General features: G+C 38.9%; 1 protein-coding gene across 7 annotated transcripts in view; it reads right to left on the bottom strand.

The window, feature by feature from the left end:
* Nucleotides 1-14757, bottom strand: part of Dnah11 (dynein axonemal heavy chain 11) — a 305840-nt gene that overhangs the window by 247184 nt on the left and 43899 nt on the right. For all 7 annotated transcript variants that reach the window (XR_007346137.1, XM_048799700.1, XM_048799695.1 and 4 more), the window contains 6 exons: nucleotides 8610-8942; nucleotides 8147-8401; nucleotides 7891-8060; nucleotides 7455-7677; nucleotides 3059-3175; nucleotides 2861-2947 (listed from right to left, as the gene is read on the bottom strand). Coding sequence is in view for 6 of the 7 variants with exons in the window: in XM_048799700.1 (XP_048655657.1) it covers nucleotides 2861-2947; nucleotides 3059-3175; nucleotides 7455-7677; nucleotides 7891-8060; nucleotides 8147-8401; nucleotides 8610-8942 (1185 nt within the window). In the remaining variant the exon portion in view is untranslated. The remainder of the gene's footprint in view (nucleotides 1-2860; nucleotides 2948-3058; nucleotides 3176-7454; nucleotides 7678-7890; nucleotides 8061-8146; nucleotides 8402-8609; nucleotides 8943-14757) is intronic.

Raw genomic sequence — 14757 nt, 5'->3', positions numbered from 1 at the left:
AAAACCTAAATTTTTGTCTCCTGATTTTCACTACATATGTAGGTATTACAAAGTGCTAAAAAGTTAAAGGTTTTGATATTATATAGCTTTATTCTTCCAAAGACATGTCAATTTTTTTTTCTGTTTTTGGTACTGAGAATTGTAACCTCTGACCCACATCCCCAGCTCTTTATATATTTTGAGACAGGATCTTACTAAGTTGCACAGGGTGTCACTAACTTGCTAAGGCTGATTTTGAACTCATGTCCTCCTGCATCAGTCTGAGCCACTTGAATTACAGCATGAGCCACCACATCCAGCTGCTCAATTAATATTTTTGAGGAATACCTATCCATGATGATGTGAGTGAAGTTCACTAATTTCTAGTACGATATAATACTATAACATGCAAAAATATTTATTCTACTTATAATGGTTGTTTAGGCTTCTATTTCACTAGTGGTAGTAGGATTTTTCACAGTCCCTGGTGTATAAAGTTTGATGAATAGTTTGTTATCTTTCAATGGTTTAAAATGTCTTCCAAGAGCCTCTATCATGAATGAAAGTTGAATGACATTCAAAGAGTTTGGCACTTCTTGAGACAATAACTTGATTTTCTCTTCAAAATGTATAATCACATTAGTTGATTTTCTAATGTTAAGTTTTCTTAGAATGAACTTAAGTTGGTATAATTTGATTGTTTTGTTTAGGATATGTACTCAAGACTGATCTACAATTTTTCCTTTCTCATTCCTTTTATGAAAATTACAGATGCTTCATAGATAGCTTCTGAGTATTTATTCTTCTGGTTTGTGGAATCACATGAAGGAGAAGTGGTTCTTCAAAACTTCTAGAATTCTACAATCTTTGTTGGAAGATTTTTTTTTTGAACTATTGGTTGTTTTTCTTGTTTTACTACTGGTTAATTTTTAGTAATTTTATGACTATTCAGAATCATTACTTGAGATAATTTTAATAAATTATTTCAAAAATTATGTTCACTTTATATTCAGTTTTAATTATGCTCCATGAATTTTTGAATTTCTGCTCTTTCTATATGCTATCAGTCCCTATTTTATCCTAGAGACTATTATTTCTTTTTCCTACTTTGCTCAGTCCACCAGGGGTTTGCCAATATAATTAGACTTTTCTGATAACGACGTTTGGCTTCCTTGATTCTTTTCTGGAGGTACTTGCACTAGAAATTATTTTAGTGATAAATTTCAATTTTGTTTATCCAAAGTATACTTATTTTTCTCATTATTGAAATATACTTTCATTTGGCAGAATTTGAAAGCTACCATCCAGTGCCTTTCAGGTTCCATTGTTCCTGATGAGAGGTATACTATCGACACAATCATTTCTGACAGGTGACCTGTCTTTTCTATCTGGCTTCTTTCACAATCTTATCTTTGCCTTTGATAACAATCTCATGCCTTTGGTGGAGTCTAATTAGATAAATATTAGACATGTATACTGAACAATCACACCAAGAAAATGACTTGAAGAAAAAGTTGTTCCAGTCCTAGTATATTTAAAGTATCCTTCTATATATTCTGTACCTATAAGGATAAGCATCTCTGACTTTTAAACATGTAACTTTATGCTGTTGTGGTATAGAAAAGAAATGGTAAGATTCAATTCACTGTTATAAATATTTACATATAACACTTTTGTTAATCAAGTAAAAAATAATTCCTCATCCACAATCTGTTCAGACCATCTACAATCCAGATACAATCTTAACAACAACAACAACAAAACTATTATCACATTCTAACTTCTTCCCTTTCAATGAACATATGAACCAATTTTCTTCAGCCAAGTAAAAAAGACCTTATGCTATAGAATGGTGTTTTCTGAGTTAAAAGCAATTAAATTAAAATCAAAATTTGGAAAGAGATAACAATTGTGTCAACCAGGACACCAGTCTAAGGGGACAGACTAGCTCCAGCATTAGGTCAAACAGGGTGACAATCAGAATGGAGAATTCAGAGTCCCAGCTCCTCCTTCTAAACCTAAGTTCTTTCCTCATTTGGACCACTGGGATATGTTTTTAGAAGAAAAGAACAGTGTAATTGCCCAATGAAAGTTTAAAATGCCTTTCTAAGCCTTCTATGAATTATTCACCATTCTAGATTAGATGCCCACTGTATTCATTCTTAGACTAGACTATAATATTCAACAATATTCATGTGCAAAGTCATGAATACATATGAACTTTCCCATGCTTGAAAGTTACTTAACAAAAGTATGACATGTGGGGCTGGGGTTGTAGCTCAGAGGTAGAGTGCTTGCCCAGCATGTGTGGAGCACTGGGTTTGATCCTCAGCACCACATAAAAATAAATAAATAAAATAAAGGTCTATAGACAACTAAAAAAAATTTTTTTAAAGTATCACATGTGAAGTAATATGATGACTAGAATTTGATGCTTTTTATTTAGAAAGCAAGAACTTTAATCCTATGTTAGTCATTTGGTAACTCTGTAATCTCCAACAAGTTACTTAATTATAACACTTGATTCTTTATCTGAAATTGGAAAAGTAATAGAAGCTATATCAGAGATGCTGTGAGAACTAAAATGTAATATGAAGTGAAATATGTTTAACAAAATTCTTGACATGTAATAAGTACTCAAAAGAAGTAGCAGTAGTTTTCACTTTCACTAATGATTACTTTGATGATGGTGGTGGTATTTGGAGACATGATTTAAAACATAATTTACTCGGGTAAATCTGCTTACCACTGGGTTTTAAACAGTCCTCAATTTCCATAACTAATATCAAAGATAAGGCAAAACATAGCAGTATCTCAGTGTCTAAACATATCTTGTAAGTAGCTAGTACAATGCATATAAGACATTTGAGATCTATATTACCTGATCGAGCACTGTGTATGGATTTTCAGCATTAAAGCCAAGAGGGGCGTAGCTTTGGAATCTCTCTCTGAACTCTGCCTGCTTTTCCTGATCAGAACCAAAAACAACAACAACAAAAGTGATTCTCAAGTAGCTTCAATTATCCTAGGAAAGTCTTTCTTAGAAAACAAGCAAACAAAACTTTGGTAATTATCTTACATCAAACAAAATACATTTCTTCCGTATCAGAGTGACCTCTGCATTTTGGAGAGGTGAGACTTCATGTCTGACTGTTGCTGCGATCTTTTTGGTTATTTGCCATCTTTCAGGTAATTCCTACAAAAACAAAGGTGTGGAAGGGGAATTTACTTCAATTCCTAAAAACAATTTAACCCTATAGGATTAAGTAATTTTAATTTTTTTACTCTAACCCAGGAAATCTTTTCATTCTTTCATATAGGGTTTACAAGAAAAAAAAAGTAAAGAAAAAGAAAAAAATAAAGAGAAAGAAAGCGACTAAAAGCCCCAGAGCCAGGGATGAAGTGCAGGCTGATCCACTGCCATGTCTGGGTTTGTATCTTCCAAGCATGTGCCAGAGTTGTTCTCATCTCAGAATCAGTGGAAATCTTTTCAAAATAAAGACAAATCCTCAAATTGTTTTGCTGTTATGGGAATAAAATCAAAGTGCTCTGGAAATTACTTTGCTAATCTCTAACAACTAGAAATGGAAGCCAGCCACATTTAGCAATTTAGCAAATAAAAAAGATGCTTTCAATCTGGTGGGGCAAAGATGGCAATGTGAATTAATGTCAGCCTCCACTTTCCTCTGCCTCCCAAGGCTCTGCAAGTACTCTTTTCTTGAGGAAGAGTTTTACTGTTGAAGTTGGTTTACTTTCAATGACTAGGATTTTTGAAGGAGAAGAGACAAAAAGGAAGGTCCATTCCTATTTAATTTTGAACAAAAGCAATAAATAGATACCAGCTCAACTCTGCTCTCCTTGCCTATAATGCAAATAGGTCAAAAACAAGTTATTTTCTTTAAAGAGCCGGGTGCATAATTACCACTGAAAAGCATTCCTTGTATCTAGACTAACAAAGTATTGTTTCTCTGGGTCATCTCCCAGGGCAATGAACTGGTTTGGTCATAGAAAAACAAAGTTATGGATGTGTCCCATAGTGATGGGGTGAGGGGTCAACAACTACTTCTTTCCCTGAACTGCAAAACTCAAAGGTCCTACAGACTATTTTGTAATCTCCAATAAATATTGGATGAATGATTCAGTAACTGCCACTTATGAAGAGTGCACTAAGTATAAATAGTTTTGTGTTGTGGAGAGGGTGCTTCAAAAGAAAAATACATTCTTTGACTTAAACTGTTACATAATCTGAGCAAGACACACACACAATAACTATTCTACAGCGCAGAATACGTTAACTTCCACTAGGAGACCAACAGGTCATGGCATCAGTACAATTAGGAGACAATATGGTGCCATGACAGGAATACCAAACTAACTCAAGAGACCAGCACTGAAGCCATTGCCTTTTCACCTTGTGCTTCCTCTCAGCAAACCCTGCATCCTCAGCTATGCAGACTCCCACTTTCCATTTCCAAGTCAACTCCATGGAACCTAAATATCCTGTGGAGTCCCTTCAGAAGCCTTGGCTAAGAAGTGAAGGAGAAGTCACATCAGGAGGCTCAGGACCCTTAGCCTTCCTCTAACACAGCAGATTTGCTTTACGTTTGGGGATTCCAAAGTAGATTTCACCTCATGGAAATAAATTTTCTTAAAAATTAAAAAATTAGATATCTCCGAAGTCTAACTTATAACGATCCAATCAAGGAGGTGATGTTGAATCTGAGCCTCAAAGAAATAACTGATTTAAAGAGGCAGAGATTACGTGAGATCTTTGAGGTACAAAACAGGATGGAGATAAAGTGGGCTCTTGTGGAAGCAGGAGGACTCAGAGGCCAGGACAGTGGCTTAAGAAGCAACGAGAACTGAATTAAAATGGGAATCACAGGAATGGAAAAGGGGCAACAGACTGAAAAGAGCAGCGCCCACAGACCACATGATTGGGGGTAAATGCTCATTTTTTAAAAATTTGTATATGACAGTGGAATGCTTTACAATTCTCATTGCACATACAGAGCACAATTTTTCATATCTCTGGTTGTATACAAAGCATATTCACACAAATTAGTGTCTTCATACATGTACTTTGGATAATGATGTTCATCACATTCCACTACCATTTCTAACCCCATGACCCCTCCCTTCCCCTCCAACCTCTCTATCCTATCTAGAGTTTATCTATTCCTCTCATGTTCCCCTTCCCTACCCTACTATGAATCAGCCTCCTTATCAGAAAACTAAATGTTCATTCTTGACTTTGAGGAGATAATGTTTAAATTTCACATCTAAGGGCTTTTTTCTTTAAAGCACAGAATTATGCATAGATAAGCCTTTGAAAAAAATGCAATGATACCAATGATAATGATGGAGAAACAAAATAACTGTTACAAATTGCTTTAACTAAAGTAAAATTGGGGCCCTGTTACTCCCCATATGCAACTTTAATCTCATTATTCTTCCTCACCAGCCTACATTACTTGCATGTGGCTATACTTATACCTTGAAGTGTCCTGCTTTCTAAATACTGAAAAGTCTAATATGTTTAATACTACCAGAACCTAGAGAAGTGAGCCAAATTTTATAATACAAATTCTGGAGGCCATGGCTAAAATCCCTTACTTCCATGACTTATTTTATGACTGGCTTCTGTATGAATTATCTCAAGGTCCAAGACATGACTCAAAGAATATCCAAATCTTTCTTCAAAGAAGAAATATTTATAGTTGGTGCTACTCTGTCATCTCTCAGTCATGTGAAGTATCTACCTGTCCACAACTTCTCCTCTCACTCCATGTCATAACAGGACTATCTGCACCAAGGATAGTTTTATGCTCGAGTAGAATTTAATAATTCATACATAGTAATTTTCTATAGTCAAGAGAACACTTATAAATATACTGTTGCATTTAATCCTCACAACACAGAATGAGGGATATGAAACAGCCCAGCCGCTGTGAAAATCAGTTTGGCAGTTCCTCAAAAAGTTAAACCACCATATGACCCAGCAATTCCGTTCTGAAGTATACATCAAAAAGAATTGAAAACAGGTACTCAAGCAAACACTTAAGCACCAATGTTCAGAGCAGCATTTTTTACAATTGCAAAAAGATGGAAACAACCCAAATGTCCATCAACAGATAATTGGGTATGTAAACTGAATTATAAGCAAACAATAGAATATCATCCAGCTATAAAAAGGAATGAATATCAGTATGTGCTACAAGGTAAAACATTACATCAGGAAAAAGAAGCAAACACAATAGATCGTGTGTTATATAATTCAACTTGTCGCAAATATCCAGAGTAAGTAAACCCATGGACACAGAACAAGACTGGCCAAGGGAAGAGGAGGGGAATAGGGAGCAACAACTAATGGATACAGACTGACAACTAACGGATACAGAGTGACAACTAATGGATACATAGTTTCTTTTGGGGGTGAAAAAAATATTTTGTAACTAGATACAAGTAGTGGTTGTACAACATTACCAACATACTAAATGCCACTGGTTGTATACTTTAACATGTTGCTCTTATGTGGATTTCATCTCAATAAAAAACAAAACAGAAAGTGGGAAATTAGTATAGTATAGACAAACCAAAACATTTAACGAATCACAAGGAATAGTCTACTAAATAGGAAGCATGCTCTATGATATTAACTGCTGTGTCCAGGCAAGCCGGTGAGATGGACTTATACGTACTTACAAATTTCAATCTTATTTTGTGCTCTGATAACTAAATAGGCTGAGCTAGAATCCAATGAAAGCTTTCTAGTTTATGTGTCCACTTGATCACATTTGCAAGGTTAAATGTAAGCCCAGCCTGGAAGTCCCCTCCACCCCCACCATCCACAGAACTTCAATGTGGGCAGGAGAACAGAGCCTCAATTGTGAGATTTTTGTTCACGATTTCAATTATAATTAAAAAGACTTTGTTCATCATTTGGCACACAGAAGCCACTGAATCTTTCCAGAGCACAGAAAATACGAGGATAGCATAGAAATCTGTCTGGGAAACAATGATTTCTCCATCCAAACCAGGCTTTATTTATTTATTTATTCTTTACTAGCACGTCCACGAAATGTTTCCAGGCCTAGAACACTTCTGAGCCGACAGGCAGCTTTGAATGAGGAAGACTGTGGGTCTATTTCACATGTATGAATCATGGTGAACCTGGGACTCCCAAGAGCAACTGAGAGGCTCTCTCCAACCCAAATGCTTTCCATCAGTGAGGCACAGGGACACAGTGAGTCTTCTGTCTTGAAACATCTATAGCTAAGTGCTGGATGGCTTCACTGCCTATGTGACCTTCAAAAAGTTCATGTCTTAGCTTCAGATTTCTAACATAAAATAAACAACCACCTAAAAAAATAATAGTATGGACTGTTACAAGGATGTCACAAGGTGCACGTGAATCACTGGTCATAAGAGATGCTACATGTAGGTACCTGTGAGTATTTAGCCTCCACACTCACCTCCAGCTGAACATAGACTTGTTCTGGCATCTTCTGGCCATAGCTTTCCAGGAGTGTAATGGTTTCTTTCAGAGGTTCGAAGAGTTCATCAGTGGCTCTCTGCCGGCTTCTTACAGCCAGAAGGTGGCCCATGATGTCAACTAACCCCTCGTGATCACCTTCACTCAGTTGTCTCTGAAGTCCGCCATCTGTCACCTTCATGAATCCTTGCAGCTCATTCAGACTATTAAATACATACACAAAAATTCATTAAAACATTTAGCAGCATAAGACTTTTAATTGAATCTTATTTTCATTGTGCACCTGATTAAACATTACTCATTATTTCTATTATGAGATCAGCAGTATCAATGGTCTTAAAATCAATCTCAATTAGAAAGCAGTCAACCAAGAAAAAAAATTGGTATAACTTCGACTATCAAAATATAAAGGCTACCTGTCAATGACAAATCTCAAAAGATGCTCCTGAAACATCCAGCTCCACTTCTTAATCACATTTAGTAAGCTCACTTTGAAAGGTCTCATGTCCACCTTGAACCAACTATTAAACACTCTGAAGTCATCAAACTTGCTCATCTGAACATACAAAGCTTCATAAATATCAATCTACAGATAAGAAAAAACAAAAATAACTACAACAGCTCCATTAGAAAGCCAATTAACTACAACATAAGTTAGGGAGTTTTCCTTGCCTGTTCTTTGAATTGTTCAAGAGTTGGTGGTTGTTCGGGGATTTCTTCATTGGCATGAGCATCCATTTCCTCGGATACTGCAGTATGACCATACTGGAGAAAATGCTTCATAAACTCAGCTCGGTCATCCACCCAGAGGTATGCATAGGTCTCCAGGGAGTTTCTGAAATCCAAGACTTTGCTGATGACGTCTTCCACTCTATTCATTATCTCCCGCCTGACCTCCGCCAGGCCTAACATATTATCCATGTCATTCTAAAGGAGAAGAAAAACCAAGCAGAGAGTCAAGTGAAACTTGATGCCAATTATGTGCAATACAACATAGCAGAGGTCATTTTTCAAAGGGAGAGTAGATTTCAATCTAAAAAATTAAGCAAGTTTTACCAACTTCTTTCCTTGTGATTCCCACTACCCTAGTTTATTTCTGAATTAATGGAAAAAGCTAATACCCACTTTCAAATACCTGATAATTGGTGATTTCCAGATGTGCTGCTACTCGCTCCATCTGGGCAGACATTCTAAAACTGTTGCACAGCATTTCTTCTACGAGATCATAGAAGCCATCCCCAGCCTCTCTCTCCAAAGAAGGTTTAAACACAATCTCAGGGGGTGTTAAGATCATTTGTACTTGGAAAAACGGTGCAGGTTTTGGTTGTTTCTCGGTATTTGTCAGAAAGAAGTCTAAGTCACACATTATTGCCTGGAAAAAGCCTTCCACCACCATGTCATCGATGAATTCTACATAGATTTTCCAGGTATCCAGAGAAGGATCAACTTTGAAGAGCTTCCTGTTTTCCTAGCAACAGACAAGCATTAATAGATGACTATTAACAGTAATGAAAATAAAGATAAAAGCTTTCTGTTTAAGTGGCTTTTTAAGGAAAGGAGTGCATTTCACAGGAAAATCCAAACACTGGGTTGCAGACGTTAAGCCAGACGGCAAAGACCTGAGCAGGATTTTATGACACTGAGTTCAAGTACTATGTACATTCAAAAGTCATTCTTTAAAGAAAAAAAAAAAAAATCAATGTGAAGATTGCTATCTTCAGATACAGACAGGAAACACAGAAGTTTCCCAGTGAATGCTACAAGTATTAGATCTGGGCTCTAGTTCCCACTGTGTCCTAATTCAACATGGGCCTGGACATGGCCTTGCCTGAAAGGAAATGGTTTCTCATACTGGTCCCTCTAAGAAGGCTGTTCTGGGATATCTGAAGATAAGTCAGGGAAGGGCTGAGCCCATTCTTTTTATTTTTCTTTAATATTTTTGTTTATTTATTTATTTTTATGTGGTGCTGGGGATTGAACCCAGTGCCTCATGCATGCGAGGCAAGTGCTCAACCACTGAGCTACAGCCCCAGCCCTGAGCCTATACTTGAAGACTCCCAGCATCCCTATTATTTGAAGTCCATGGAATTTGGTTTAGTGCAATCATTGCCAAACTTTATTCAGACACACAGACTATGTCCTTTTTTCTTCTTCTTCTTCTTTTTTCTTTTTTTTTCAAAGTATCTATGTGCAACTCAGCTTGGGAAATGCTGGACTGGAAAGTCTCAGCTCCTTGTGGGCTTCCAAAATGTGGCCTTGTTTCACCCCTGCATTTCCAGAGAGTGTGGGCAAAATAATGGATGGGCCAGTGAAGCAAAATAGGACCAGAAGACAGAGAGGTAGCTAAGGACAGCTGCAATTGGGCATATCATGAGCTAGGCCTAGAGGCAACCATGTGAAAAGGTCAGGTGGGTGATAAGGCTGATTCCAGAGAAACTATCTTCGTGGCAAAGTCTGCCTAGTTTACACAGGACAGACAGCAGTTGCCAAGGCAGAAACTGGAGCACAGAGAAAAAAAAGGATACTGGAACAAGAGCTGATTGTGAGGTAAACTATACTCTCTGCCATCTTTGATCATCTTCATTGTGGCTACATAACCCAGGATATAAGGTGTATGCTCTGTGCAAGAATCACAATGACAGAGGTGAATCCAATTCCTGATAAGGCAGGGCACGAAAGAGAATCCTAGGGGTATGTTGCTCCAAATTTAAGATCTACTACCCTTGAGGATGCTGTATAGTCTATGTGACCCACACTCCTGCAGTTGCACAGTACACATCTTGAGAAGCTATACACAGCAGCCCAGTTCCTTAGTAGGCAGTAGAAAGAAAAAGCATAGATCTTAGAGCAAAAGATAAAAAACAATCCCTCAAAAGCACCATGTTCAGTCTCACTCATTCTGAAGATAGGAAAACAAAGATCTATCACACACTGTCACTCTGGTAGAAAAGAAGTTAGCAGCTGAGCTAGGACTAGAAACCAGTCCTCTTGTGTCCCCCAGGGTAGGCCTCTTGTGACACATCACATATGCTTTCTCATACCTAGAGAGATGGTTCACATCACTGGTGGCATTTACAGGAAATGTATTTTCACATATTAGGGTAAAGGGAAAAGAAAGAAGAAAGAGGAAAGTCACCAAATGGTCACTTAGATCCCTTCCAGACCACTCTTCCAAGATTCTGCCCTTTCTTTTCTCTCTGCACCTAGAAAGATTTTGTCATTCTCCAAATGAAATCAGGGACATCACACAAGCCAGAGGATATAGCACAAAGAGTCTGAGCCAGCCACCTCCGCACTGTCCTGTTTCCCAGCCCCAGTCCTCACCAGCGCCCCAGAACTGGCTTCAGTCACATGCTGACAAGCCAAAGGTGCAGGGTGGGGCCTCTCAAAGGACACAATGTATGGGAACAAACATTAAACTTCTGTAGGAAGTTGGCTTATATTCCCCCAAATGATAAGCTCTCCCTAGTTCTGTGAATGGAGATGGTGATTTCAAAGCTGCTTGGTTTTTGACTTAAAAAGGAAAACCCATTTATTAGTTTCTAAATTCCAACTTTATTCTCTGAACAGGCTCCACAAAACCTTGTCTTACGTTTCCAGTCATGTCTTGTGTGGGCCATACTTTCAATGCATTTAAATGGAGATTAATAAATCTGAATGGTTTAAAACCCCTACACTACAGTTAGGGGAGTACTTTAAAACAATTATTATATAGAATATGTACCAGAAATTGTAATCCATTATCTGTCCTCCATGAGACAAATTCTCATGCATAAACAGTTTATAGGACTGACCTAAAAATCACATAATGATTCATAGCAACCCAAGGAATGACTGGAATACTCAATGGCAGGGCTTAATTATGACACTGCTGAGAAAAAAAATTTTTTTCCAGATATATACCTTCTTTACATGTGAGGACACCCCATAATCCTCTGATTGGCCACTCAGGCCTTGGAGTACCAGAGGGAATGGGGCCTTACCTACTCTTTGATTGTAAACTTCCAGTCCCCAGATTATGATGGAATAAATTTCTGTCATTTTAAAAGCCCCATTTGTGTTGCTTTGTTTTAGCAGCTGCAGGATGCTAATACAGACTGTGATCAGAGATGGCAGAGACAAAGTCTGTCCTGGCAAGCTGTCAAGAGTGTGAACAATCACAACTTAGATGTTTCAGACAAACTTGGAATTTGATACATATATGCACCATAGACATCAAGTGTACCACATCGTACTGTGTGGTAAGAAAATCTACAAAACGCTTCTTTCACTTAGCTTCCTGGATGCCACCCTCCTGGTTTTCCTCTGCTGTGTGTCCCACTGCCCCTTTCCTGCACTTCTGGCAGCCCCTAATCCAGTCTCTCAAAGGGAGAACAGTGCCCTGGCCAACTGTCCTCCATTTTCTTCCATGGCTTAGCTGTGCTCATGTTCTCAGTGACCTCTTCTACTGGCTTAACTCTCATGGCCAGCCACTCCTCTTTCATTTGTATTTCCAGAGTGGACCTCTACCCGCAACTCCAGCCTCGTAAATCTAATTACATGACCAGCTCTTCTGCTTGATGGAGGGGCACCCCAAACTCGTATGTAAAACTGAAATCCTGATCTCCCTACCCAGCTCCTCTCATAGCTTTTCCTCTCTGAATACACTGCAACTTCCTCTTGATCAGAAATGAAGCCTTCGATGTCTCTTTCTTTACCTCCCACTTCCATCTTGATAGGATATTGTTCCACTTCATACAAAATATCTCCAGAATTCAGCTGCTTCTCACATTTCCACTGCTACTACCTGGTCCAGGCACTGTCATCTGTTACGATGGGTATGAATGTTGTGTCCTCCCAAATTCATGTGCTGAAATCCTAGACCCCAAGGTGGTGGAAATAGGAGATGGGACTGGGGAAGTGATTAGGTCACAAGGGCAGAGCCTTCATAAAAAGGACTAGTGCTTTTATAAGACAGGCCCGAGGGAGCTTGTTTGACTCTTTCACCTTGGGGTCACAGTGAGAAGATGGCAGTTTACATTCGGGAGGGGGGCTCTCCCCAGAAGCTGACCAGGCTGACACCTGGATCTCCAGAACTGAGAGAAATAAACATCTATTGTTTTCAAGCTGCCCAGTTTAAGGTCTTTTGTTATAGCAGCTCAGTTACACTAGGATAGCTAAATTATAGCTAGAGCAACCTACCAGGTCTCACCATTTCTTCCCTCACCTCCCTACAGTCTCAACATAACAACCAGAAAGCCTGTGGAAACCAAAGTCACGTTGTATTTACTCCTCTTCTGAAATGTATCAGGGACACTCTGTGGACTGCAGGATAAAGACCAGATTCTGCCTTACCTGATCACCCTCTACTTTGCTCCCTCTGTTCCCACTACTCTCACCTCCCTGGTCTACCTTCAGCCTGGCCAAGGAGCTCCTGCCAAGCAGCCATCGCCTTTGCCTTAACACTCTGCTCAAATGCTCACCTGGCTGACTTGACAGCCTTCAAGTCTTTGTCAAAGCCTTACCTTCTCATGGCAGTCTACCCTGATCCTGTTTAAAATGCACCCTCGACTCCACACTCCAGAATTCCCTCGCCCTGCTTATCTTTTAATCTACAGCACTTGCTGCTTCTCAACATCTCTCGTCTTTTCTAATCTGAATTCCATTCTCTCTCTTCCATCACTAGACTTTCATCTCCATGAAAGCAAGGATCTTTGTCAGTTCTGTTCACTGATATATCTCAGAAACCAAGAATGTTGCTGAGTACACAGGAGGCGCACAGCAAATATGTCTTGAATGCATGAATGACAGGCTGATAAAGATGTGTTAGATGATGGATGGGTCACACAATTTCCAGGAGGGACACTATAATCCATTGTTCTCTAGCTGAGAGGTAGCCTAGAGACAAGGACCTTCACTTCTTACATGGAAAAATTTAAGCCCTGTTTCTAGAAGACACAAGACTGAAAACTCTGGCTTCCAGCTTTTGGAAGGGCACTTTCATCACACTGATGGCTACAGGATAGAGAAGCCAAGGGAAAAGGTTCACCTCCTCTGCTCAAGGACAATAACTGTTTTTAAGGACTATACCTATTTAGATTCTATATAACAAGATGCTTGGGAGAAATAAAGAATACACTTTTATTTTTGTCCCTTTTTCTTAAGAAATAAGAACAGTAAGAATTCAACTTACCCACATTCCCATTTCCAGCTCTGCCCACCTATAAGACATGTACCTATTGAATACCTGACTACAAATAAATGCTCCATTCTTCTACCTAAAGCCAACATCTATATGTATTTGTTAGACTACATTCCCACAATGATGTACCAAGAATGTTTTGATTCATCCCAATTGACATAGGAACATCAGCCAATATTAAAAACGAAATTCTAACCCTGACATACATGTCCTAGGTACCACCCAGTTTTTAGTATGCCCCACAACAATCTGTTAAGAGTTCACTGGATGTGTTTATTCCCATTTCTCCCATTCCCTCCTTAGTCTACTCCAGTCAGGCTTCCACCCTGCCACTCCACCAAGTCAAGGTCATCAGTAACTTCCAATCTGTCCCATCTGACACTCAACCTCTGCCCTAGTTTTGGATCCTAAGCTGGGATGGGACAGAGCTGAACTCTTCCCCTTCCAAATGTAATTTCCAGGCTACCATTCTATTTTTGGAAGGATCTTCCTCATCTTTCTGACCTCAGAGAGTCTGTTAAGGCTAGCCCTTGGACCTCTACTCCATTGACAATCTCCTGGGTAACCTCATCTAACTCCATGTCTTAAATATCATATATATGCTCACAATTCTTAATTCTGGGTTATTAATCTAGGCTCGGTCCTTGAACACAACATACATTGGCAACATCAGCCAACTCAAAATCTCTGCTGGGGCAAACATCTCTGACCTATCCAAAGCCCAGTCCTGTTTCTTCCTACAAAACATGTTCCACCAGTCTTCCCCATATCATCACGAGAAAGTTCATTTGCCCAGCTGCTCAGACTAAAAACACTGAAGTCATCCTTGATCTCTCTCTTCTCCTACTCAATGACTCATCCTTGATTTCTCTTTTATCCCACCCTGATCCAAAGTATCTTATTCCCCACCTGGATTATAAGAGTAAGCTCCTAATAGTCTGTCTACACTTCCTTGCTCACCTTTGGCTTACAGACAACAGACAAAGCCTCTGAGCAAGAAAATCTGGCAGCTGTTTCTAGACTAAAATCCAAAATCCTCAGAATGGCCTGCCACATACTTGGTATGCTCTTAGCTCCGTGAAATGTCATCCCCTACTACCAT

The sequence above is a fragment of the Marmota marmota genome, unplaced genomic scaffold (genome assembly GCF_001458135.2).
Source record: "Marmota marmota marmota unplaced genomic scaffold, marMar, whole genome shotgun sequence".
Lineage (NCBI taxonomy): Eukaryota > Metazoa > Chordata > Mammalia > Rodentia > Sciuridae > Marmota > Marmota marmota.
Note: the sequence above shows the minus strand (reverse complement) of the source record. Positions and strands in the feature narration are given on the sequence as shown.